Genomic DNA, 27,626 nt, shown 5'->3' on the forward strand with positions numbered 1-27,626 from the left:
TTCTTTATACTGTATTTGAAACTTTTCTGTAAGTTGGAAGTTGTTTAAAAATTTTAGAATTAAGAAAAATGGGAAATGACACAATTTGCACTTAAAAAGAGCAATCTAATGGCTATGTGGTGAATGCCTTTTGGAGTATAAAAGTGGAAATAGTTACACTTGAATGTACAATTCCAGGTGAAAATTGGCAATTTTTAAAACTTAGAAATGCACAGAAGTGGGTATATTTGTGATATATATATGTATACACACACATTATGTATATACATATATAGTTGCTATGAGTGGGAATTGACTCAATGGCAGTGGGTTTGGTTTGGTTTATATACATATATATGTATGTACATTTGGAAGGGCTACGGACTGTTACTAGCCTCTCTGACTCTCTGACATCGCAAGGCGGGGAAGCCTGTGTGAACCGCCCAGCGGCCCTCCACCTCTCGCTGAGAGACGGCTCCACCCACACCCCCAGGTTTCAAAGCTAACACTGCTACCGCTTAGGTGCGTGTGGAGGGAGGCGTCCCATCAAGATGGAGTGGGGCGGGGGGGAAGCAACAGGAGAGCCAAAGACCTTGCAAGCTTTTGTTTGTTTGACAACAGGTGTGAGGTGAGGAGGTCCCCCAGCAAGTCCAGCGCCCCAGGAACCGCTGGCCGGGTGGTTCTGGTGGTGGGGAACCAGCCAACGAGATCAGCCACAACAACTGATTTCCAGGCTTTGTGTTCATTTCGCTCTCAGCTCTTTCTCGATGGACTTCCCAGTGTCCTTGCTTAGGAGTTTGAGGTCGATGGCTGTTTATATTGCCCAGAGCCTGCTTGTTAGGGATGGCCCATCCGCTCTCATTGTTGGCGACAACTGCGGCTTCTCGTTGATTTTCGTGGCCGGGTCCTTCTGCGTGAGCCCCTTGCTCTGCCAGCCCTGCTGGATCACCTTGCCCACTTCCAGGGTCACCCAGTCACGGTGCAGCTCCTCCGTCTCCCGGTCCAACTTGGCAGTGTTTTTGGTTATTGAATGCTGTTTATTCTGGGCAGCAGCTCATTTCTTGGAAGTCTCCACAACTTCTCCTCATCTTTGAGCTGCTAAGATGGCCTGCTTGGACTTGGCCTGGGCCGCGTGGGGCCCTTCTTATGCAGCACCATCACCATGTCCCAGTCACTCTCGGTCACGGCAGGTCGGGCAAGGTCGGTGGCTCTATCCCGTGGCTCCGCAGCCGCTTTTTTTTTTTTTTTCTCTTTTTTGTGGAAGTACACAAGTTTAATACCTGTATATTTTTGTGCTAGAGGCAATCTGACTTGCTAATAGATTGGCTGGGGGATGTGAATAAAAAAGAAATAAAATACGATAACAATGATTTTAGCTGGAAATTTGAATGGGTATTTGTGTCCATTATTGAGATGGGAAATAATGCTTGTAGTAGAGGTTTGGGAGGGAAAAATAAGTATGTTCACTTCAGATGTAAGAGGTTTGCCGTATCTATTAGATATCCAAGGGGAGATTTCAAGTTGTGCAGAAAAGAGTTAACATAGCAGGCCTGAGACCATTATCCTAAGAAAGGTCTGCTTGCAAGATTGGCCCTTGGCTGGTGTCTGGGAACTTGGATTTCAGGAGGGTCTCCATTCTTATTCCGATAAGAATGACTCACTGTGTCTAAATTGTGCAAACAATATGATTTATGCTTAACGCCTTTCTGGGAGTCTGGAATTTTGGTACATACCAGGCAGAGGCTGCTGACATGACCAGCCCCCCAATAAAGACTTTGGACACTGAGTCTTTAATGAGCTTCCTTGGTAGACATCATTTCACGCATGTTGTTACAACTCATTGCTGGGGGAATTAAGAGTGCCCTGTATGACTCCACTAGGAGAGGACTCTGAAAGCCCAAGTCTGGTTTCTTCTGGACATTGCCCCATATGTCTTTTCCCTTTGCTGATTTTGCTTTGCATCCTTTAGCTGTAATAAGTCATAGCTGTGAGTATGACTATATGCTGAGCCTGTGAGTCCTCCTAGCAAATTATTGAACCTACACATGGTCTTGGGGACCCATGACACAGAAGCAAACAGTTGAACCTGGCGCTCAGGGCAGAGACCAGAGCTGGAGATATCAGCTGAGGGAGTCATTATTCACACAGAGCTGGTAATGTGTAAGTCATGTGTCATGGACTGATTTCTTGGAGTCTGTGTTAATAACCAAGATCCAATAGTTGACTTGGATCTAGGGCTGCCAGATTTAGCAAATAAAAATACAGAACACCTTGTTAAATTAGCATTTCAGATAAACAATAATGTTTTAATATAAATCAATCCCATGCAATATTTTGGCATCTTGTATTTTATCTGGCAACCCTATGTGGGTCATACAACTTCATCTCAAGTCCAGTAATTACTTAGCTTGGTAGAGGACAGTTAAGTTCTGATTGGAGTGTTCCAAGAGAAAGTGAGGATGGCAGAGAGAGGCGCAGTAGGATGGACGTCCTAGAGGAGGCAAGAAGTGATAGGACCCAGAGTACAAATGAGGAGACAGTTTCTAGGTTTCTCCTTTAGTAGGAGCAGGGACATGTGACAGGGGAAAAGGTAGAGATGATAGGCTTGGGGTTGGAACCTGAGGGAGTGAGGGACAGATCTGCATCTGTTTTCACAGTGAAGTAGAGAAAGTTATCAGCTGGGAATGGGCAAAGAAGGTGTTGGAAGTCTGAGGATTAGGAGGGGCATAAAATAGTTTCCCCAGTGGTAAAGTCAACTTAAGGAAAAAGCAAACTGCAGTCTTTAATTCCAAGACAGCTGGTTATAGGCCGTTCTACTCACTTCCCCTTTTGCAGAAAAAGAAATCATAAGCTCCATCTTCCATGAAACCAAATGATGTCCGTAATCTTGAACTAGATTATATTGAAATTAAAGTGGATGAAAGAGCAGCAACAGACTGCAGAGCAGAGGCAGGCGAAACACAAATGGCCCCCGGAGGGAAATTCCACTGAGAGCTAGCCACCGACCCCACCCTTTACCACACTGTAAAAACAAGGCCAGAATTCTTGAATTTGAATACCGAGTATCTCTGAAGGCAGGGGTGAAGCTGAAAGAAAACCCAAAACCAAACCCATCACCTTTGAGTTGATTCTGACTCACAGTGACCCTACAGAGCAAAGTAGAACTGCCCCCATATGGTTTCCAAGGGTGTAAATCTTTACAGAAGCAGACTGTCACACCTTCCTTCCGCTGTTTTTAAAGGCCCTTTAAATGTATCGTATCAGAGACACTAAAATCCTATGAAGGACTCCCAAATGCACCCCCATGCAGTTAAGATAATTAGTTGTTCCCCATTACTTGAGGATTCCATATTTGCAAATTCACCAGTCACCAAAATTTATTTATAACCCCCAAATCAATACTCACAGCCCTTTCAAGGTCATTTGCAGACATGTCCTAAGGGCAAATACAAATTAGAAGCTAGAAAGAAAAAACAGAGGGAGGGAGAGAAGCTTCCATCTCCTGTTACATTAAGAAAGACAAGTTGCTTAGCTACATGGCATAAAGACATAGGTTTTGGCTGTTCGTCATTCAGAACTTCAAACCCATGGCATCACTAAGCCCGTGCAAGGGGTGCAGACAGCACCAGAAATGCATCAAGTAACACTGTCAGAGGGTATCACACCAAAATGACCGTCTATAAGATTTTTGTGCAATATTTCAGCAGAAATGTATTATTTTTTATAAAAATATCCCTGTAGTTACAACAACAAAAATAGTTTTTGAAAGCCCAGCTCACATGTATCAATACAGCTCCGAGGCTAAAACTCTATTCTAATTTACTTTTTGAGCTGTCTAATGAGCTCTTTTTTTTAATGAGCTCTGGTCGGAGCTGCCATTATTACCCAACTACAATAACACTTCAAATCCCCTGTATCCTCTGCACACAGTACAAGCACTGCTGTTGTTCTCACTGCTGCCAATGTTTTTATAGTTGCTGATTTTGTCAAAGTTCCTGGTGTTTTAGCTACAATATTGTGGTAGTTAGTATTTGTGAAAGTATATCAGTAATGTGAATGAAGTAGTAATTTAAAGAAAAAGGAGAAAAATAAAAAAAAAAGGGCTCCACTTAGTTACTAATAATGTCTAACTAATAATGTTGCGATTCATTGTAGGAAGATTTTACAATTTTGTTGTTAGTATTCATATAATCTAAGAAATATTACACTTAAGCAATTTACAATTATATTTATCACATATTATTCTATGATTAAAATTGATAATAAATGTTACTATGGATTCTCTACTGTCTGGTAAGGGAGGAGGTCTATGCAGAGGGTGACACCAACCCTAGGTGTCATGCCACCGCTTCAAGTAACCACTCACTTTTCACTGGGTGCTTCAAATTCCAGAATGGGGAAGGATGGCATGCTTCTCTGAAGTGTTCCCTTCTGTATCCAAACTATAAGCTTCTAATTCCAAAATATATTCTGAATCTGTCCGTTTCTGTGCATTTGCAATATAATGCTTAAATCTAGTTAACCATCAACTCTCACCAGTCTTATTTTGATGCTGAACTGCTTCCCCTCCCCCGCACCCCACAGTCTCCACAGAACAACGAGGCTATTTATTCAAATATGCAAATCACATCATGTCCACTGCTATTTTAAACTTAAAATGCCTTCTCATTTGAAATCAGAAAAAAAAAAACAGAAAACACTTAACATGACCTACAGCAGCATACATGACCTAGCCCCAGCTTGCCTTTCTCCTCCTTCCTGTCTATGCTCCAGACGCAAATGAGCTGCTTCTCTATTCCTTGGAAAGGCAAAGACACCAACTTCCGGGTTAGGTCAATTGCACTTGTTGTTTCTTCCAGGTGGAAGACTCTGCTCTGGAGCTTCTTTTCCTATCAGGTCCCACAGGGGTCTCCCGCTCTGTGAGCCTTCCCTGACCACCTTCTCTAGGCCCGCCCCTGCCCATCCTGATCGATCATCTCGTCCCACTTTAGCTTCTTCCCAGCACATATCGCCAATTGAACTTACCTTGTTCATTTATTTGTGGACTTGTTTATTGGGCTGAATCAATCAATCAACAACGAAAAATACATGGCTTTGAAAAAGCTGTGAGTGGAGAGCTGGAGAGAAAATAGTGCGATGGTAGCATTTTTTTCATATGTTTGCCCATTCATCCCAGCAATTTATCCAAGTTCCCAGCCCAGTACCAGGTGACTCCACCTAGTCATCTTCGAGGCACGGATGCAAACCAAATCCTCCCAGCCAGCCAGCCAGAACCCAGCAACCATGCCCCAAATTCATTGACCACCACCACACAGTGGAACCAGCCCATTAAAAATAAGGTTTTGCTTTAAATGCTTTGAAATAATTATTAAGAAAAGTGCAGGAAAGAATATTACCCCCCCTTCTTGGAAACTACAATTTCAGAAATAAAGTCAGATTTTAACATTTTAGTTACCTTTAATATAAGTGTGAAGAAACACATTTTAAATACATCAATAACTCAGTAAGGTCATAAAGTGTTTCTGAGGCTCTGTTGACCGAATTGGTCAAAAGGGCATAGTTTCTGCAAGGAAAAGGCCGGGGAAGAAGGAAAAGAAGAGAGAGGGAAATTGAAGAGGAACCTAATCCCAGGATTCAGAAGTGCAGCAGGGTCCAGAGTGGGCCTGCAGGATCAGGTTCCAGCAACCTCAACGGTACCCAGTTCTTAGAAAGGCACAAGAGTGTCCAGTGGTGACAGAGAAGTTAGCAGTGTCCGAAGACATTCCGGGGTCGGGGAGGAAGAACATGGTATAACGGACTAAGTAAATACCAGGGACTCAGCAGGGTCCAGGGGCGTCACCGCAGGGGCGCTCTCATGCACAACCAGTGTCCTGCAAGCCTCCACACAGAAGAGCACTGGGGTACAAAGTCGGCTTCTGTGGCTAGTGGGGTGGGGCACAACAGCACCCAGAAGTTTTAGCAGGACGCTGGGGTCCAGGGCTCAGAGGTGCAGGGTGGTCCACCAAAGGTCCACCCCCAGACAGGAGTTGAGCCTCAGGCTCCAGAGACATGCGCGCTGTGCCCACAGAAAGGCGTCTCTTGGCAGGGGCCTGGACGGTCTGCTCCTTAGCCGCAAATTCCCGAGGACGACGACCACGACCTCTTCTCCCAGGTGAAGTCTGGAGATGGGGGGCGGGCAGACCCCGGGTCTGCAGTGGGGTCAGGTCTGGCTCCGCAGAGTCGCGGGCGGTGGCAGTGGTGGTGGCGGTGGTCTCAGGCTTTACAGCAACACTGTGGGCTGCGGAGGAGCAGCGGGGCACATGGCCCACCGGGACGCAGAGGCGGGGTCCACTGCCGGAGGCTACAGGCCTAGGGATGCGTGGAGCCCGGCGGGGCGGGAGGTGTCGCAGGCCCCGTGCAGCTCTCGCGGGTACCCGGGCCTCCCTCCAGGCGGTCTGTTCCTGGCTTGCTGTTGCCGTGGGCTTCCTGTGGTCCACGACCGCCTGGTCTCGGCCCTGTTTCCACAGCTCGTAGCGCTCGGGTTGCAGAACGCGCACAAAAGCGTCCATGGAAAACGTGACCCTGGCCTCCCCACAGCTGCACTGAGACGCCACTTTGCCATAATCGACCCAGCGCGGGGTGGCAAAGTTGATGGCTTCGGCACAGTTGAAGCCGTGATTGAAGCCAGCGTGGTAGCCATAGGGGAACGTCACCATGAACTCGCCAGCCTCCTGGGTGATGCGACTGAAGGGAATGCCATTCTCCCTGAGCACGGTGGGCGAGATGAGAGCCACCTTGTGCCGCAGGAAGGCCTCACAGCCCCGCGCACTGCCCGGGAAAAGCTCCCTGGCCAGGCATTCCAGGCGTCGGCCGTGCTCCGGGGGCACCGCGTACCACGTTTTGGGCTCCCCGAAGTGCAGGTAGTTGATGCTGTACAGGTCCATGTCCTCCGTGTGCCAAGCGAAGGTGGTCTTCCACATGCCGAAGTACAGGTAGGGCGTGTTGACGCCTTCGATGACGACCCCGCACTCCTGTTCCAGCAGGTCCTGAATTGTTCCCAGGTTTCCGAGGTTCCAGTGTTCAGTGTTTCCATCAAACAAGGAGCCGCTGATGTCGGCGCCATAAATCGGAGAGTCGTACAGGCGGTTCTTCCAGTACTTTCGCTCCAAGTCTTCAAAATCCAGGTGCGGTGGAGTGCGGTATTTGTCACTGTCAGCCAAGTGGCGATACTCCCCCACGGTCATGGCTTTCTTCTTTTTATGGTATTGTGTAAACACACCTGCCCGCCCAGAGACCACCTGCTGCAGAGGAGTGGCTATTAGGATGTCATTGACGTCATCGTAGGTCTCTCTGGCTTTCCATTCCTTTGGTGGAATTATCTTAGCCAGGCCTGCTCGGTGTGCGCCTTGGGATTCCATGTAAGCAATGTATTTATCAAAATTATTAAATTCTTCTTTGGTTGGATGAAATATCATTATGCTACAAGTTGGGTTCTGAGCACAGCTGACCTTAGACTTCATAGTTTCAGGTTAATAAGTAGCCACTTCCTATGTTTCTAAGTATGTTTATATAGTTGAGGATGGGGAAGATGTTATTTAAAAAAATGGGTTGGTGTATTTGTGAGGCAGCAGGAACCACCAGCTGACTTTTAAGCAAATGAGATGACAATCTTTCTTGGGTTTGCTGATTCACTGGGGGACTCCACTCTGGAGAGCAGTTCTTGCCCAGCTATTGATGATGGCTGAACCCACAACTCTGTGATGTTCCTCTGTTGGTGCTGGCTGTCCTCTTGAGGCTACTGAATCATCTAGACCTGAGTGGCAGAGTATATCTTCAAGGTGGTGTTTAAAGCTAAACCTAAAAGAAAGAATATAGAGAGGTTCAAAATTAATGTTTGAAAAGTTATTATGGAACTACCAATTAAATAACACAATGGGACACTGCTACACAATTAGCAGAAAGGCTAAAACTTTAAAGGATTGACAATACAAGTGATGGTGAGGATGTGGAACAGTGAAAATGCTCATGGTCTACTGGAGGGAACGTGCATCATTACAGTAACACTGGAAAACCACATTGGCGCTCTCTACTAAAACTGAACATATGCATGTGCTATGACCCAGCTGTTTCATATGCCTGTGATATGTGTACAGATGTGCACTGAAAGTCATGACCAGGAAGGTTCATAACATCATTTCTAATATAATAGCCAAATACTGGAAACAACCCAAATGTCCATAAACAGTAAAAGGGATACATACATTGTGGTATATTCATCAAAATGCAATACCATAAAAAAAAAATACCATAGAGCAATGAAAATAAATAAACAAAAGCTACTTGCAAACACAGAAACAGATTTTATAAACATTGAACAAAATTAAGCAGACTCAAAATATCTATAACATAATTACATTTGTATGTTGATTAAAAGGAAAATGAGTAATCTATAATGTTAGAGGTCACAGTAGTGGTGCCCTTTGGGAAAAAGGGAGCTTATTATCAGTGGGAGCATAAGGGGAGTCTGTCTTCGGCTGGGTTCTCTAGAGAAGCAGAACCAGTGAAGCGTGTATATATATATAAAAAATATATATACATACACGGAGAGATTTATCTCAAGGAAAAGGCTCGTGCAGTTGCAGAGTCTGGCAAGTCTCAAGTCTGTGGGTCAAGCATCACGTGGGAGGTTTCTCCTGACTCAGGTAGCTGCAGGGGCTCATGGACCCAAGATTGGCAGGTCAGACAGTAGGCTGCTGGCTCACAGGTGGTAAAAGAAAAAAAAAATTTTTTTTTTTTTTATAGGCGGTAGAGGCTGACAAATCCCAAGACTGGCAGGCAATACAGCAGGTCGCTGGCTCGAGTTCCAAAACACCAGAGGCAGGATCCAGAGCAAGCAAGCAAGCTTTTCCAGATGATCCATATATATATTGGGTTCAGGTCATGCCCCTGAGGAAACTCCCCTTACAACTAATCGGCTGATCACATCATATCATATCGTGGAGGTGATTACATTATGTTACTTATAGGAGATCACAAAATGGAGGAAAATTACACGCTACTGAGAATCATGGCCTAGCCAAGCTGACACATAACATTCACAATCACAGGAGTCTCTGGAGTAATATTGATACCCTGCTGTGAACTTGGGTGTTGGTGACAAATCCATCAGAATGTCTAATCAACTTCTTGACAAAGGGTCTTGGTTTTTTTGGTTTATTAGGACTTTCACAAATTTTTTTCTTTTCAATTTTTAATTAAAAAAAGCATTTAGAATGAAAAAGCATTAAAGAAGCATAAGAGTTATTGAAAATAAATGAACTAAACATTCACTGGACGAAAAAACCAAACCCATTGCCATGGAGTCCATTCCAACTTGTGGTGACCACGTTTTACAGAACAGGACTGCTCCATAGGGTTTTTTTGGCTGTAACCTTTATGGAGGTAGATAGCCAGGCCTTTCTTCCACAGCACTGCTGGGTAGATTCAAACCACCAGTCTTTAGGTTAGCAACGAATTGCAAATTGCTAGCATCACCCAGGGAGAACATTTATTCAAGAAGCTAGCAAATAAAAGGAGAGGAAGAAGAAGAAGTAGTATAGTAAAGAAATAATGAATAAAAATGAAATTAATGAAAGAGAATACATAGAAAACAGAGAAATGATGACTAAAAACATTCTTTGAAAAGACTAATAAAAGTAACAATTCATGGACATAATTGGTCACAAAAGGTAAAAATAAACAATAGTAGGAATGAAAGAATGTACAAAATAGAGAGTTTTTAATCTGAAAAGAGAATCTTATGAGTCTTGACATCATGAATTTTGAAAATATAAATAAAAAGAACAATTTTCTAGAGAGGAAAAAATATCCAAAATGGATCTAAGAAAAACTACAAAGCTAGCATATCCCAATATAAGAATCTGGTTCAAAGTATGACCCCTGAAACACTATGAGATACAGCATTTTACAGGTGAGTCTAACAAATATTTAAGAAACAGTTAACTCTTATTATGCAAATTCTTTCAGAATATAGAAAAAGTTGGAAAGCTACTCAGATGATTTATGAAGCTATTCTTATTTCTGACAACGAAACCAGAAAAGGGGAACATAAAATAAAGCTATAAGCCGTCTTCATTTATAAACATAGATGCGAGATGTCATGGATCGAATTGTGCCCCACCAAAATATGTGGCAACTTGGCTAGGCCATGATTCCCAGTATTGTATGGTTGTTTTCCATTTTGTTATCTGATGTAATTACGTCTTATAAATCCTAGCCTCTATGCCTATGGCAGAGCCCTGGTTGCATAGTGGTTAAGAGCTTGGCTGCTAACCAAAAGGTCGGCAGTTTGAATCCACCAGCCACTTCCTAGAAACCCTCTAGGGCAGTTCTACTCTGTCCTATAGGGTCACTGTGAGTCGGAATTGACTGGATGGCAATGGGTTTGTATGCCCACGGTTACAGTCCCAGTTGGGAGTGAGTTGTCCGTTATGTTAATGAGGCATGATCAGGTTATGTTAATGAAGATTAGGTGGGATGCACCACCTTGCTTGCATCACACCTTTTATCTTACAAGAGATAAAAGCAGAGAGAAACTAGCAGAGAAGGAGGAACCAGGGGCCCCTGCATTGAGAACCTCCTAGACCCAGGGGAAAATTGATGCCAAGATACATGGAGATTTCCAAGTAAAACCAGGCCCACAGATGTTGAAAGGAGACAAGGACCTTCCCCCAGAGCCAACAAAGAGAGAAAGCCTTTCCCTAGAGCTGTTGCCCTGAATTCAGACTTCTAGCCTCCTAAATTGTGAGAGAATAAATTTCTGTTAAAGCCATCCACTTATGGTATTTCTGTTACAGCAACACAAACATAAGTAAAATATTATCAAATCAAGTATATCAATATATCAAAAGAATAATAAATACATCGTGACCAAATAGAATTCATCTCCAAAATGCAAAGATGATTCAACATCAGAAAATCTAATAATATATGTAATTCTGAATATTAATGAAGGAAATGGAAACTATCATCATCTCATAATAGAAAAAGCATTTGGTGGAATTCACTATCCACCCCAATTTTAAAATTCTTTACTTTTATATTAAGAAAAAGAATTTCTATAAAAAACAAAAAACCTGCAGCCGTTGAGTCGATTCTGATTCATAGCAACCCTATAGGACAGAACAGAACTGCCCGATAGTGTTCCCAAGGAGTGGCTGGTGAATTCAAACTGCCAACCCTTTGGTTAGCAGCCTGAGCTCTCAACCACTGTGACACTAGGGCTCCAAGAATTTCTATAGTTGGGTCCAATCAAAAAAACTTGTTCCCATTCCAACTCATAGCAACCCTATAGGGCAGAGTAGAACTGTCCCACAGGGTTTCCAAGGAGCAGCTGGTGGATTCGAACTGCCGAACTTCTGGTTAGCAGCTGATCTCTTAACCACTACGCCACCAGGGTTTCCAAATGGTGTGATAATGGTGCCCAAAACTAATCAATGGAACAAAATATTCCAGAAACAAGCCCCTGCTTATAAAGCACTTGCTTTGCTGCAGAGGTGACATCCCACACCTGAGGAGGGAAAATAGCTTGTTCAAAAATCATGCTGGGACGACTAGTTTTTCACTGAGAAGAAAAAGAAAATTTAGAACTTTCCTTCACCCCACCCCAAAATATGCTCTAGATAAATGCCCAAAGCTAGGTATTTATGTTCTGTTGTACACAGCGCACTATGGGTCGGAACCGACTCGACAGCACCTAACAGTAACAACAGGAAAAATATAGGAGAATGCTTGTACGGACTCAGGATGTGGAAGATCTTCTTCTTCATCTTTTTTTTCCCTCAGTTCATTTTTTTCCCGAAATTTTATTTATTTTGTTGTTGAGAATATACACAGCAGAACATATACCAATTCAACAATTTCTACATGTACAATTTAGTGACATTCATTATATTCTTCGAGTTGTGCAAACCTCACCCTCCTTTTCTGGCTTGTTTTTCCCTCATTAACATAAACTCACTGCTCCCTAAGGTTCCCATCTAATCTTTTGAGTTGCTGTTGTCAGTTTGATCCCATACAGATAGTTCTAGCATCCAGTGGGTAGAGGCCAGGTATGCTGCTAAACACTCTACGTTGCCCAGGACAGCACCCCCCAGCACACACACACACACACACAACCTCCAACAAAGAATTATCCAACCCAAACTGTCAACAGTGCCGAAGTTGAGAAACCGTTACCTAGAAAAATAATAATTTTTCTCACCTGTTTAATCCAAAAAGTAAATTCCACATATTTCTTCCTGCTTCCCTAGCAGCTGAACATTGCTGGCAACAGTCCCCAACTCTGCTTGGTGTTTTCATTTCAATTTCCTTAACACAAATCTCAAGTGGTCCCTTGATACTATTTGCTAATCCTCTTAAAAGGAACCATGGGTGGTCCAGCGGTTGAGTTGGGCTGTTAACCAAAAGATTGATGGTTCAAACCTACAAAGCAGTTCCACAGGAGAAAGACCTGGTTATCTGCTCTCATGGAGCCCTGGTGGCGAAGTGGTTAAGAATTTGGCTGCTAACCAAAAGGTCAGCAGTTCAAATCCACCAGCTGCTCCTTGGAAACCCTATAGGGCAATTTTACCCTGTCCTATAGGGTCGCTATGAGTTAGAATTGACTCAGCGGCAATGGGTTTGGTTTTATTTGCTCCCATAGAGATTACAGCCAAGAAAATTCTATGGAGGCAATTCTACTCTGTCACATGGGGTCACTATGATTTGAAATTGACTTGATGGCACCTAATCCTAACAACAACAACAATCCTCTTAAAAAAACAGAACAACAACAACAAAAAAAAACAGTTGCTCTCAAGTCAGGCAGAACTCCCAGCAACCCCATGTGTGTCAGAGTAAAATTGTGTTCTCCGTAGGGTTTTAAACGGCTGATCTTGGGGGTAGATTGCCAGACCTTTCTTCCACGGCACCTCTGGGTAGACTCAAACATCCAATCTTTCCGTTAGCAGCCGAGTACATTAATTGCTTGCATCACCCAGGGACTGTGCTAATTTTTAGTTTTTTCTATTCTTCAAAAATTCTATTTTACCTTTCTCTCTCCTCAAACTTCCTGTATGCCTACTCTAATCCACTTAGAATCCTTAAAATGTCCTAAAAATCCTTAGATGATCTGGGCCACCATACCCCATGACCCTAGCCCCCTTTATACTCTATCCCTTTTTCTCTCAGTTCCAAGCACATTCCTTGGTGTTTCTCAAAGGCCAGGTCTGCTCCTGTCTTCTGCCCTTTGTCTACAGGAAACTCTCTTACCTCCTCCAATCCTCAGCTCTTCACCTTCTCAGTGAGGTGGACTTTGATAGTCCTATTTAACTTGCAACCTCTCGCCCCCTCAATCCCTCACTCTGGACCCCATTACCCTGGTCTATTTTTCTTTTTTTTCCATGGTATTTAAATGGTACTTATCTCTTTCAAATATAGTACAAAATGTACAATATGAGTTCTAGGGGGGCAGGAATCTTTTTTTCTTTTCTTTTTTCTTTTCATTGATGTGTCCCAAGTACCTAGAATAGTATCTGAACTTAGTAGATGCTCAATTATTATTTGTTGGTTGAATGAATTATTATATACTTCTGGTGATTTTTATTTTCTATTTTAAATTATTATTTAGTTGGGCTTTTTCAATAAATATACTAATATAATAAAAAAGGAAGCAACCAGCAAGCAGCCATCTAAGATGCATCAGTTGGTCTCAACCTACCTGGAGCAAAGGAAAATGAAGAACACCAAAGACACAAGGTAATTACGAGCCCAAGAGACAGAAAGGGCCACATAAACCAGAGACTACATCAGCCTGAGACCAGAAGAACTAGATGGTGCCTGGCTACAACCGATGACTACCCTGACAGGGAACACAACAGAGAACCCCTGAAGGAGCAGAAGAGCAGTGGGATGCAGACCTTAAATTCTCATAAAAAGACCAGACTTAATGGTCTGACTAAGACTAGAAGGAACCCAGAGGTCACGGTCCCCAGACCTTCTGTTAGCCCACGACTAGGACCATTACCAAAGCCAACTCATCAGATAGGATTATTAGACTGGACTATATAGGAAATGATACATTGTGAAGAGTGAGCTTCTTGGCTCAAGCCAGCACATGAGACTATGTGGGCAGCTCCTGTCTGGAGGGGAGATGGGAAGGCAGAGGGGGACAGAAGCTGGCTGAATGGACACAGGGAATACAAGGTGGAGAGAAGGAGTGTGCTATCTCATTAGGGGGAGAGCAACCAGGAGTACATACCAAAAACCAAACCCGCTGCCGTCAAGTCGATTCCGACTCATAGCGACCCTATAGGGCAGAGTAGAACTGCCCCATAGAGTTTCCAAGGAGCACCTGGCAGATTCGAACTGCAGACCTGTTAGTTAGCAGCCATAAATAGCACTTAACCACTATGCCACCAGGGTTTCCAGGAGTACATAGCAAGGTGTATATACATTTTTGTATGAGAGACTGACTTGTTTTGTTAACTTTCACTTAAAGCACAATAAAAATTTTTTTTAATTAAAAAAAGAAGCAACTATGTTAGTTTTTTTTTTTTAACAGCACATTGCCTAAGTCGGCAGCCCAATAAAATGTATGTTCCCTGAGATCAGAGAGTTTGCCTAGTTTGCCACCAAATTTAATTGGGGGGGAAAAAAAAGCTTTCTGATGTAAAAAGGATTACTTGCTCTATTCACACTTTAAACAAGCAAAAGAGAACAGAACAAAAATCTAAAAGCCTGATTTCAAATAAAAACCATCCAGGAACCCAGAGAGATAATTTTCTCTCAGGAAAAGCTTATAAATAAAACATGTACTCATGATTAGGGCCCCTTTGTCTCTTAATTAATTAATTAATTAAAGCAGGCCCACCCTAAATCCATCGATCCCTAGTCCAATCTTAACTGCATCCAGTCACCCATCCAACCATCACTTCCAGTGGAACCATCCTTCCCTGTTCTAGGAAATGGCCTCATTTGCAATGTTAGCCCACAAAACACAAATACGTTGACCAAAATTTTTCTTTGAGACTCTTACAGAAAAATATAGAAAAGGGCTGCCAACACTCAACAAGTCTGAAATCATATTGTAAAAAAAAAAAACAAGTTGTAAAAACTTGTAAAAAATAGTTGTAAACAAGTTGTAAACTCACCGACCTTTCAGTTAGCAGCCCAGCACTTAACTACTGGCACCACCAGGGCTCCTGGGGACTTCCTATTCTGAACCTACTTGGAGTTACCTTAGAAAATTATCAGTGAAATCTGTAAGTTCCTGGTTCTAGACAGTTCACCAGAAGTTTTCCAGAAACCAAAAGCAAATCCAGGTTTTGTGGAGCCTGAAGCTTACACAAATCTGGGAGCCCTCTTAGGTACAGATGATTTCCCTGGGAAAGCTACCAGAATGGGAAGCTTAGTACAGTCATTAGCTAGCGCACAAAACACCATTAGCATTCAGGTCTGCATAAGAACCATGGGGAGGCATAAGAAAATAGTGCAAAAGAAATGGGGTGAGGAGGAGCTTCTGGGGAAGATGGACCTCAATGGCAATGGGGTTATGTGGGAGCCATGGGCAGGGAGGAAAGTAGAGTATCAAAGTACTACATCCTTACCTATTACCATGGAATGCAATAGATACCTAAAATTAATCAAAAGACAGAAATACAAGCATATTATTTAGATTCATGGAAATAAGTGTCAGAAGAAAAAGCTGTAAATTGAGTGTAACCTGAGGTGAATGGGAGAGGGAAGTGAGAATTGGTAAAGCAGAGGATGGCAATGTCTCATTAAGGTTTTCTAGCTCTATTTTGGAGTCACTGGGTGGGGAAAACTTGGCTACTAACTGAAAGGTTGTCAGTTCGAGTCCACCCAGGGATACCTCTGAAGAAAGTCCTGGTAATACTTCTAAAAAATCAGCCTCTGAAAACCCTATGGAGCACAGTTCTTCTCTGACACACATGGAATCGCCATGAGTTGGAATCCACTCAATGGCAACTGGGGTGGCGGTGGTTGTGGTGGTAGTGGTTGTGCTTGTGGTGGTGGCGGTGGCGGTAGTGGTGGTAGTGTTTGTGGTGGTGGCGGTGGCGGTAGTGGTGGTAGTGTTTGTGGTGATGGCAGTGGTTGTGGTGGGGGCAGTGGGGATGGTGGAGGCAGCGGAGGTGGTGGAGGCAGTGAGTGCGGTGATGGCAGTGGTTGTGGTGGTGGTAGCGGTAGGGGTGGTGGTGGTAGTGGTTGTGGTGTTGGTGGTGGTGGTAGTGGTGGTGGCGGCGGCGGTGGCGGCGGTGGTGATGGTGGTGGTGGCGGCAGTTGTGGTGGTGGTGGTGGTGGTCGCAGTTGTTGCGGGTGGTGGTAGTGGTGGTGGTGGTGGTGGTGGCAGTGGTTGCGGTGGTGGTGGTAGCGGTGGTGGCAGTGGTAGTGGTGGTGGTAGTGGTGGTGGTGGCAGCGGTGGTGGCAGTGGTTGTGGTGGTGGTGGCAGTGGTTGTGGTAGTGGTCGTGGTGGTGGTAGTGATGGTGGTTGCGGTGGTGGTGGTGGCGGTGGTGGCAGTGGTTGTGGTGGTGGTGGTGGCAGTGGTTGTGGTAGTGGTCGTGGTGGTGGTAGTGATGGTGGTTGCGGTGGTGGTGGTGGTGGCGGTGGTGGCAGTGGTTGCGGTGGTGGTGGTGGCAGTGGTTGCGGTGGTAGTGGTGGTGGTGGTGGTGGCAGTGGTTGCGGTGGTGGTGGTGGCAGTGGTTGCGGTGGTAGTGGTGGTGGTGGTGGTGGTGGCAGTGGTTGCGGTGGTAGTGGTGGTGGTGGTGGTGGCAGTGGTTGCGGTGGTAGTGGTGGTGGTGGTGGTGGCAGTGGTTGCGGTGGTGGTGGTGGCAGTGGTTGCGGTGGTGGTGGTGGTGGTGGTGGCAGTGGTTGCAGTGGTAGTGGTGGTGGTGGTGGTGGCAGTGGTTGCGGTGGTAGTGGTGGTGGTGGTGGCAGTGGTTGCGGTGGTGGTGGTGGCAGTGGTTGTGGTGGTAGTGGTGGTGGTGGTGGCAGTGGTGGTGGCGGTGGTGGTAGTGGTCGTGGTGGTGGTAGTGATGGTGGTTGCGGTGGTGGTGGCGGTGGTGGCAGTGGTTGCGGTGGTGGTGGTGGCAGTGGTTGCGGTGGTAGTGGTGGTGGTGGTGGTGGCAGTGGTTGCGGTGGTGGTGGTGGCAGTGGTTGCGGTGGTAGTGGTGGTGGTGGTGGTGGTGGCAGTGGTTGCGGTGGTAGTGGTGGTGGTGGTGGTGGCAGTGGTTGCGGTGGTAGTGGTGGTGGTGGTGGTGGCAGTGGTTGCGGTGGTGGTGGTGGCAGTGGTTGCGGTGGTAGTGGTGGTGGTGGTGGTGGTGGTGGCAGTGGTTGCGGTGGTAGTGGTGGTGGTGGTGGTGGCAGTGGTTGCGGTGGTGGTGGTGGCAGTGGTTGCGGTGGTAGTGGTGGTGGTGGTGGTGGTGGTGGCAGTGGTTGCGGTGGTAGTGGTGGTGGTGGTGGTGGCAGTGGTTGCGGTGGTGGTGGTGGCAGTGGTTGCGGTGGTAGTGGTGGTGGTGGTGGCAGTGGTGGTGGCGGTGGTGGTAGTGGTCGTGGTGGTGGTAGTGATGGTGGTTGCGGTGGTGGTGGTGGTGGTGGTGGTGGCAGTGGTTGCGGTGGTGGTGGTGGCAGTGGTTGCGGTGGTAGTGGTGGTGGTGGTGGTGGCAGTGGTTGCGGTGGTGGTGGTGGTGGTGGTGGCAGTGGTTGCGGTGGTGGTGGTGGCAGTGGTTGCGGTGGTGGTGGTGGTGGTGGCAGTGGTTGCGGTGGTGGTGGTGGCAGTGGTTGCGGTGGTGGTGGTGGTGGTGGTGGCGGTGGTGGTAGTGGTTGTGGTGGTGGTGGCGGCAGTGGTGGTGGTGGCGGTGGTGGCAGTGGTTGCGGTGGTGGTGGTGGCAGTGGTTACGGTGGTGGTGGCGGTGGCAGTGGTGGTGGTGGCGGTGGTGGCAGTGGTTGTGGGGGTGGTGGTGGCGGTAGTGGTGGTGGTGGCGGTAGTGGCGGTGGCGGCAGTGGTAGTGGCGGTGGCGGTGGTGGTGGCGGCGGTAGTGCTGGCGGTGGTAGTGGTGGCGGTGGTTGTGGTGGTGGTGGCGGTGGTGGTAGTGGTGGCGGTGGTGGTGGTGGCGGCAGCGGTGGCGGTGGTTGTGGTGGCAGTGGCAGTGGTGGCGGTGGTTGTGGTGGCGGTAGTGGTGGTGGCGGTGGTGGTGGTGGCAGTAGCTCTATTTTTAAAATGTGTCATTTTCAAAAAGTATTCAAGTGAATTTACTAGGGAAGGGTAGTAGGATTGTGTTCGATGCACATCGGAGGTTTATGGCCAGGGAGTACTGGTGGGTGTTTCTCCGGTAATAATCAGCAGTTTGGATAAAAAGACATGAAGGAGGCAAATAACAAAGTTCAATAGAAAGACAGAGTGGGATGCTTCAAACAGATTTTTTAAAACTAGGGGCAGTTTTTAACCGACTGTAATCTTCCCGAGTTTTGACTTTATGTTATTACAATTCAAAGTATATCCCTTGTCCCATATTCTCTTCCAAAATTTCCCTTCCTTCCCTATCCTTAAATTCCACCCCTTCCTAAGTGCATGACCTTGACCACTAATCTTCCCTCACTGCCTCAAGAAAATATCATTCCTTCTCTCATCTCCAGTAGTTCTTTTTTGGCCCTTATCACTTCTACGGTATTTAATGTGAATACCAAGAGTCACCTTTATTCAGCATTTCATTTATGCCAGGCCCTCAATTCAACACTTTCTATACAGTCTCTCATTTAAACCTCACAGCTAGTTTATGCAGTTGGTGTTATCATTATCCTCATTTTATGGAGGAAGAAACCAAACCATAGAAAAAATTTATGTCTAATTCAATAGCTTGTGTTCTCAATCTTGAGTTATTTCTGAGCTTGTTTTCCATATGAGAGAATGTTTGAGAGCTTGGTGTGTTGTTCATCATTGTATTTCCAAGGTATCTTGGTAGCTTATATATTGCAGGCACTCAAAAATTTTATTTAAAAAGTTTTAATAATAAATGAGACCATTTGGCTGCAGCTGTTCTCCTCCTGCTTATACCCAGTCTTTCCTCCTGTTCTCCTATATCAGAGAAAGAGGTTACCCTCCTCTCCAGGGCTAGTGTCTCCATTTAAGCCTATTAAGTCAACCTTCCCACTTGCTTCTGGACTATAGTCAACTAAATAACCAGTATCACCTTTGTCTTTCTTAAATCATCAGTCATCAGTCTCTTTCCTGATTTAAGTTACTGAGCAAGTTGTTTCTTTTGCCCTCTTTTCAGTACCAAATATGTGACCCATTTTCTCAGCTCTTATCTTCTGGCTCAGCCCCCACCTCTATACTGAAATTGCTCTCTGCAGATCATCAAATTGTCTTCCAAACGCATTGCCAGTGGTTACCTTTTACCTATCTACATCATTGATTCATGGAACAGCTCCTTCCTCCTAAAATCCTCTGGCATCCAGGGCACTGATATTCCTCTGAACTCTCTCTGGTTCTTTCTTCTCTTCCTGATTGACTCCAGTACCTCTTCCTACCATATAAATGCAATCTTATGTCAAAGCTCAATTTTTATCCCTCTTAACTTTATGCCTCTAAATTTCCTATTTATGTTCCTAGCTTTTGTTAGTACTACACTCACTTTGAGAATATTGACTGCTATGGCTTTCTCTATTACTGACTCTTTCCTAAGCTTCAGTTTTGCTTCTCCATCTTGGATGACCTGCTGTGCCCTCTGAAAGTCAACCTGTTTAGTTCAGAGTGATCATCTTTCTCCTGCAACTAATTTCCCCTTTTCAAAAAAAAAAAAAAAAAGGGCCACATGAACCAGAGACTTACATCAACCTGAGACCAGAAGAACTAGATGGTGCCCAGCCACAACCGATGACTGCCCTGACAGGGAGCACAACAGAGAACCCCTGAGGGAGCAGGAGATCAGTGGGATGCAGACCCCAAATTCTCATAAAAAGACCAGACTTAATGGTCTGACTGAGACTAGAGGAATCCCGGCGGTCATGGTCCCCAAACCTTCTGTTGGCCCAGGACAGGAACCATTCCCAAAGACAACTCATCAGACATGGAAGGGACTGGACAATGGGTTGGAGAGAGATGCTGATGAAGAGTGAGCTACTTGTATCAGGTGGACATTTGAGACTGTGTTGGCATCTCCTGTCTGGAGGGGAGATAGAAGGGTAGAGAGGGTTAGAAACTGGCAAAATTGTCACGAAAGGAGAGACTGGAAGGGCTGGCTCATTAGGGGGAGAGTAAGTGGGAGTATGGTGTAAGGTGTATATAAGCTTATATGTGACGGACTGACTTGATTTGTAAATGTTCACTTAAAGCTCAATAAAAATTATTTAAAAAAAAAAAAACCTGTTGCCATCGAGTCGATTCTGACTCATAGCAACCCTATAGAACACAGTAGAACTGTCCCATAGGATTTCCAAGGAGTGGCTGGTGGATTCAGACTTTGGACTTTTTGGTCAGCAGCTGAGCTCTTAACCACTAAGCCACCAGGGCTCCATATCTTTCGTTAGATGTCTTTATTTCTACCAATGGTGATACAATTGTCCTAGTCACAAACGACTGTAACATCCCTCTCCCCAAACATCTGGTCAGTAATTGTCAGGGAATCCCACGATAGTTTACTGTGAGACCCCAAGGACATCCACATACCCCAGGGAGGCTTCCTGTTCTTTCCGTCCTTTCCTTAGATAAGAACCAAGGATCCAGCTTGCCTTTCTCTCCTACTTAAAGCTGTTACCACTCAGTCTAGACCTTCAGAATCTACAAGTGCCAAGATTATCTGTATCATGTGGTAGTCTCACCACCCACCCTAATTTTTTAATCTTAAAACTTCTTCTACAATCATTTTATTATAAATTCCTTATATTCTTGTGGAATATATAATAAAGTACTTCATTTCTATCTAAAAACTTGCTCTAAAATGAAAAAATTGAGAGTAAATATCAGAAACTTAAATACCATGCCAAAGGCCTTTCCCCCAAGAAATAATAAAATGTTGAATGTGAATATCACACAAGTCCCCATTTCTTATTGAATATACAATTAAAATAAGCTTTCAGATGAGCACTTGTATTTGCTTTACAAACTATTTCCTTTCTGTATTCCTAAAGGTTCTTGAAAGAATGAGGCGGTATCATCTTATATACAGGTAGTCTTCAGTTATTGAGCATCAAAAGAAAATACCGATTTTCTAAGTGTAACTCTGTGCTCAGGAACAAAACTGCTCTATTGGTCTCAAAGGAGGGAAGGAGAATAAAGAAAACCAAAGACACAAGGAAAATACTACCCCAAAGACTAAAGAACCACATGGACCAGAGGCTCCACCAACCTGAGACCAGAGGAACTAGATGGTGCCTGAGCTACCACCAATGACAGCCTTGATAGGGATCACAACAGAGAGTCCTGGACAGAGTAGGAGAAAAACGTAGAACAGAATTCAAATTCACCTAAAAAGACCAGACTTACTGGTTTGACAGAGACTGGAGGAACCCCCGAAACTACGGACCCCAGAAGCTGTGCTAACTCAGAACTGAAACCATTCCAGAAGCCCACTTTTCAGATAAAGATTAGACAGGCCCTATAAAACAAAAATAACACACATGAGGAACGAGCTTCACAGTTCAAATACACGAGACCAAATGGGCAGCTCCTGTTCAAAACCTGGACCAGAAACCAGGAAGGGACAGGAACTGGACGAATGGACACAGGGAACCCAGGGTTGAAAGGGGGAATGTGCTGTCATATTATGGGGACGGTAATCAGCGTCACAAAACAATATGTATATAAATTTTTGAATGAGAAATTAAAAAAAACAATAAATAATAAAACTGCTCAGAATTTGCCAGATACAATAACAGAGTGGTTCTTCAATGCTCCAGCAAGTGTTCTTTATGAGTTCCAAATGGTTGCTTTTACTGTGAGATCGCCTTCTCGTTTCTTTGAATCATAGCCATGAGGAGCTACAAGTACCAGCAGAGAGTAAGTACCCTGCCATCTCAGATACTCTTCTATTTTATCCTCATCCATAGTATCCACAGTGACACAGAAATTCTTCATCTTTTGGAAGGAAACTTGACAGTTATGACAGGTCAGAATTCTTATCAGAATGATTAAAAAATACCTAGCCCCTTAAACTTGATGGATTCTGGAAATTAGGAAGACTTTCCTCCATGTCCTTTAAAAATAAATCCTCCTAAGCTTCCCTGCATGTGTGTGTCTATATGTGTGTGTGGCGGGGGCGGGGGGGGGGGGGGCGGGAGGTTGTTTTCAAAAGCTGGGGAAGGCAGGAACTGAAGTTGAATAAATTTAATAGGCCTCCCACGGCAGTCCTTCAGGGGTTGCTGGCAAACTGCAGGACAACAGAAGGGCCTTTTTGTCTTTCATGCTGCATTCATATTTCAAATCAATTACTTCCAGGGAGGGATTGTTGACAAAATGTCTCAAACATTAGGCATTGTTTCTGCTAAAGGTCGATATCTAAATACTATTTAATCCAAATTTTCTTCTCAAGTTAGAAAATCTACTTACTAGTCTTTCAATACTATTTTTAAGAATTTGAAATTTATTTCCAGAGCTTCCTACAAAAGCTTTTAAAGGTATGTAGAAAATCCACCCCCAAAAACTCTAGTGAATAATCACGTCACCTAAAGATAAAACTATAAATATTTTGAATTATTTTCCAGAGTTTTTTAGCATGTATCTATGAAAAAAATTTTTCAATAGGTTGATATCACACTGAAAACTAGCATCATGTTCTCATTCATTGAAAATAAATTATAACCATATTTGATGGCTGAATAAATTCCATTTTATGGAGATAAGTGACTCAACCCCTATTATGGATAGTTACTTTGTTTCTACTTTTCCACAATTGTTTCTAATAATTTATACTTATTTATCCCTTATTTCAGTACCTAGAACAATATATCTAGTAAAATATTGGTTGAATGAATGAAATTCCATAGATTAGATACCTAGAAATGGAATGACTGGGTTGTAAGATTTTAAACATTTTAAAGATTCTTAACACATACTGCCAAAATTTTCCAGAAAGAATATATCATTTTACATCCTCAGTATTGACTAACTTCCTTTGAGGGGAGGGGCGGAAATCAATTTGATAAGTTAAAAAATGTAGTTGAGGTTTGAATTTACGTTTCTTGGATTACCACTAAGGTTCATGAATATTAGCCATTGGATTTCATTATATGTATTGGTTCATATCCTTTGCCTTTTTTTTCTCTAATGGAATGCTGGTGTTCTTTCTCATCTACTTCATGAACATTTTACATATTACTTATATGAATATTTTATATATTAAATCTTTTATTAGATATGTTAAATTTCTTCCCAGTTTACAATTACTTTAATTTAAATTTCTTTAGCTTAATTAAATTTGGAGCCCTGGTGGTTCCAGTGGTTAAGAGCTCAGCTGCTAAGCAAAAGGTCCGAAGTTTACATCCACCAGCTGCTCCTTGGAAACCCTATGGGGCAGTTCTACTCTGTCCTGTAGGGTTGTCGTGAGTTGGAATCTAATCGACCACAATGTTTTTTTTGTTTTTTGGTAATTTAACTAAAAATGTCTTTAGCATATATTTTAATGCCTTATGCTATTGAATCAATATTTTCCTTTGTATTATCTTTCATATTTTTTGTTTAGAAAGTTATTTCCCCATTCAAAGATACATATTATCTTACAGTCTTCTCCTTTTTATACACTAATTGTACCTGTATTTCTGATTTAAATTATACCTTTAATTTTGATTTTGACTTTATTACTTTTCTTTTTTTACCGTTTTACAGGTATTGGTGTAAAACGAGGATGTAAATTTGATTCTGATGCTTTATATATGACCTTTTGTTGTTTTCTCTCTCTCTCTGAACGCTTATAGGAGTTTCTCTTTGTACCAGTGTTCTTAAATTTTATCAATCTCAAAATTTAGGTTCATTACTTTTTGGAATTTTAGGGGGTTATTTTTTTTTTATACTTCTTGGATGACTTCTTGTATTTCTTTTCCACTGTACATTAACTCCTGGTATTTGGATATTAGACCTCATGGACTTCACTTCTAATTATTGCATCTTTTTTTCTCCAAATTTTCTGTCCCTTCATCACTATGCTCTATCTTCTGAAAAATGTCTCATCCTATCTTTCAAACATTCTGCCGTCCTTTTCATTTCTCGTTAGATTTTTAATTTTCAACAGGATGATGCCGTTCCCTTATTGTGTATGTGTCCAAAAACCCAAACCAAACCCACCACCATCGAGTTGATTTCGACTCATAGTGACCCCATAGGGTTTCCAAGGCTGTAAATCTCTACAGAAGCTGACTACCGCATCTTTCTCCCACAGAGCTGCTGGTGGTTTTGAACTACCAAACTTTTGACTAGCAGTTGATGGCTTTAACCCACTGTGCCACCAGGGCTCCATGTGTATGTGTGTAGCTTCCTTTTTTTTTTTTTTTTAATTGTTCAGTTCTTGTTCCATGGCTGTATCTCTTCTTTTATCTCTCTGAAAACACCAAAATGTCATATTTTTGAAGTGCTTTCCCTCTGCAAGTTGTTTCGTCAAAAATTTTTTTTTTTTTCCTTTTGTTTTGGTCTCTTTCATTTTTAAGGCTTTCCTCAAATATCTGGTGATCCTTACTAGTTGGCACATGTATAAGAGTAGAGCATAAAAACAGCTAATTAGAAGCTCTGAGAGTAGGGGTAGGTTTGGTGATTGCTTCCTTGCATGTGATCTGGCTGGGCTACTTCCTGAGTGAAACCGATGCTGGAATCTCTAAAAACCAAAAAACCAAACCCAATGCCATCAAGTCGATTCCGACTCATAACGACCCTATAGGACTGAGTAGAACTGCCCCATAGAGTTTCCAAGGAGTGCCTGGTAGATCTGAACTGCTGACCCTTTGGTTAGCAGCCATAGCACTTAACCACTACGCCATCAGGGTTTCATCTGGAATCTCTAAGGCTGGCCATACTCAACAGGGAAGGACCCTCTCATCTTCTGCCTGGAGGGTAGAACCTGGCTGTCCACTTTTGGTAGCCAAATGGAAAAAGAGGTCTGAACGTTGCAATATCCAGCTTGTAACGTTCGCTTAATCGACATGCTTTCCCTTTGACCACCATTCTCAACTGTTCCTGGAAGTTTCCAGTGATCGCCTACTCTACAAAATGAAACTTAGTTTTCTGTCAGGGTGAGAGAGGGCAGCTTCCCCAGCTGCTTAGAGTTGGGGAAGGGATCTGAGGCTCCGCTTCTTAGACTTTCAACCAATCTTCCTTACCTTTATTTCCACTGCCACTTCCAGAGGTACTTAGTGCGATGAAATCCTTAACCTTTGGGTTCTGTGGAAACAATTGTGTTGCTTCTTGGATTTGTCCACTGTCAGTTTAGGATTTCAGTTTCTAGAGTTTGATAAATCAGTCCATCTGCTTCCCAAGTTCCAAAATTTTGCTGCTATTATCTGTCTCCTTTACCATTCTCTATATCTTTGTAAATTTGTTTCTTAAAACAAAATTCCTGTTACTGTTATTTTAGGTAGGGATTTGGGAGGGAGCAAAGCAAATGCTTGTGTTTAAACCATCTCTTTCTGTTTTTCCCAAATGCATATCTGAATAGTTCCTACATAACTCTTGGCTCCAGCCAAATTCTTCTAGTCATTTGTCCCTGACTCTATGCTCTCTCTCAACTCATTTCTCTTTTTTAAGTCGCAACCCTTGCCTTCCAGACCAATTCAAGGCTTTCCTACTTGAGGAATCCTTCTCTAACAAGCCTAGACCTTGGTGGGGATTCTGCCCTCTGTACTCCAGAGCGCTATTGCCTGGGCCAGTTACTTGGTGCCTATTACAAGCTGTTGAGGTGAGAGCTCTCCAGAATGTTTTACTTGACAGTTAGCTTTCATCTCTCATGGGAATCATGTAAATCGACCCCTTCTGTAAGTCCTGTTTCCTTTTCAAGATATCTGCTTGTCTCTGCCCCACATGTTTTAACACTCCCTTCTTGATAAGGTATAGGGAAAGAGAAGATAAAAGGGGGTTTCCTATACCCTTTGCGGCTACGGATGCCAATATTTGTGTGGACTTCCTATTTAGGAACATCCAGAAAGAGTGTGGATGTAAAGAAAAAAAGAAAGACACATGGCAGGAAACATCAGGCATGAGCAGCATAGATTACAACCATGACATAAAACCTGAAGATGGGGACTTGGCTTTGAAGTCCAGCAACTTAAATGTCACATTACAGTTTTACTGTGACATGTAATAAATTGAGCAACAGACTGTTAACATCATTAGAGTCTTCTCTATTCATTTTCCTCTACAGTGGCAGTTAACAGCAGTCTCTGGCAGCAGAGAGAGGCAGGAGCCAGAAGTCCTCTTGACCTCCACATCTCCAAGGAACACAGTCACTCTCTTTTTAAGGCAACTTCCAACATACGCCTCTTTGAATTGTCAGTACATTTTAAATTCCTCAGAAAGCATGTAAGACAGGTTCTTGGGCCCTCCCAGAGAGACTGTAAACGACTCCATACTTAAAAAAAAAAAAAAAAACTCTTTTGGCTTAAACTAACCAGAGAAGATTCTATACATTTCCCATGCCCCATTCCCACTCCTCAAAGGCAATCACTGTTATGTATTTTAGCTGCTTTTTCTGTTTTGTTTTTCCATTTTAGATATTGCAGACACTACTATCAGAATCAACTTGATGGCAACCTAACAACAACAGCACTATAAAAGACGTGGATTTAGTTCTCTTATGCCCCACCCAAACACACATACACTTTCCCTACCCCATGCCCCATACAACTGTATCAACTTTTTTCACCAATCAGAAGTCTGATTTCCTACCATGTAAAAATTATTCACAGCTGTGCCATGTAGTTTACTGTGATCACATTGCCCTTCAGGTACAAATTTTTATTCACTGTATATTTAAATAAATGTCTCATTCTTTCATTTGCTTGATTTTATACATATTAATTTCATTTCTAAATTCTTTTCCAAAAGTGTAAATCTCTTCTAAACATATAAAACACATCAGGTAATAAATCAGAAATTTATTCTCTTCTCAGAAATATTCTTCCTGGTGCCTTCCATATGTCTGCTTGAATCTAGATCAGTCACTCTTTAAGTTGTTGCATAGCCTGCATTTTGGGGGTTTCTATTCACCATCATCCTGGGGATTCCCTTTCCCTCTCTATTATGTTAGATCCCCTGATTCCTCCATCTCCAGTCTTCATTCTTGGTTTACTCCCTTCTTTTGGTCGAATATATCCTCCAGGGCTTTCTTGGAAAGCATAGAGGAGAGGAAAAAATGATGGCACATGTGCTATAAAGGGCTTTATTAGAGAATATTAAGTAGCTCACTATATCCAAGAGGACCAGAGAATAAGGTCTGGAGGCTGTCCATCCAGGAACAATACCCAAATTATCTAACAACCTGTATCGAGATATTCCTATACCTCCTCTGGTCAAAGGTCCCAAAGGCCGTGAGCCAGGGTCATCACCAACTAGAACCTATGTCACTGCTGTCTCTGAAAGCTTACTGTCTCTCACCACCCTCCTCCAGGAACAGATCCTGTGCAATATCTACTT

At 43.4% G+C, this 27,626-nt stretch overlaps 1 protein-coding gene, 1 long non-coding RNA gene and 1 pseudogene across 2 annotated transcripts in view; all 3 read right to left on the reverse strand.

Moving 5' to 3' along the window:
• Window positions 1–721: 721 nt before the first annotated feature.
• Window positions 722–4,986, reverse strand: LOC126078884 (endothelial differentiation-related factor 1-like; annotated as a pseudogene).
• Window positions 4,987–5,562: 576 nt separating this feature from the next.
• KDM4D (lysine demethylase 4D) lies at window positions 5,563–7,478 on the reverse strand. The gene has a single exon (XM_049889698.1). It carries the CDS (start codon window positions 7,476–7,478, stop codon window positions 5,901–5,903), a length of 1,578 nt encoding a protein of 525 aa, XP_049745655.1. The 3' UTR covers window positions 5,563–5,900.
• Window positions 7,479–7,541: 63 nt separating this feature from the next.
• Window positions 7,542–27,626, reverse strand: part of LOC126078816 (uncharacterized) — a 38,591-nt gene continuing 18,506 nt past the window's right edge. Inside the window, exon 3 of the long non-coding RNA XR_007518169.1 lies at window positions 7,542–7,815. This is a non-coding gene — a long non-coding RNA (uncharacterized LOC126078816). The remainder of the gene's footprint in view (window positions 7,816–27,626) is intronic.

This window comes from Elephas maximus, chromosome 7, assembly GCF_024166365.1.
Source record: "Elephas maximus indicus isolate mEleMax1 chromosome 7, mEleMax1 primary haplotype, whole genome shotgun sequence".
NCBI classification, from domain to species: Eukaryota; Metazoa; Chordata; class Mammalia; order Proboscidea; family Elephantidae; genus Elephas; species Elephas maximus.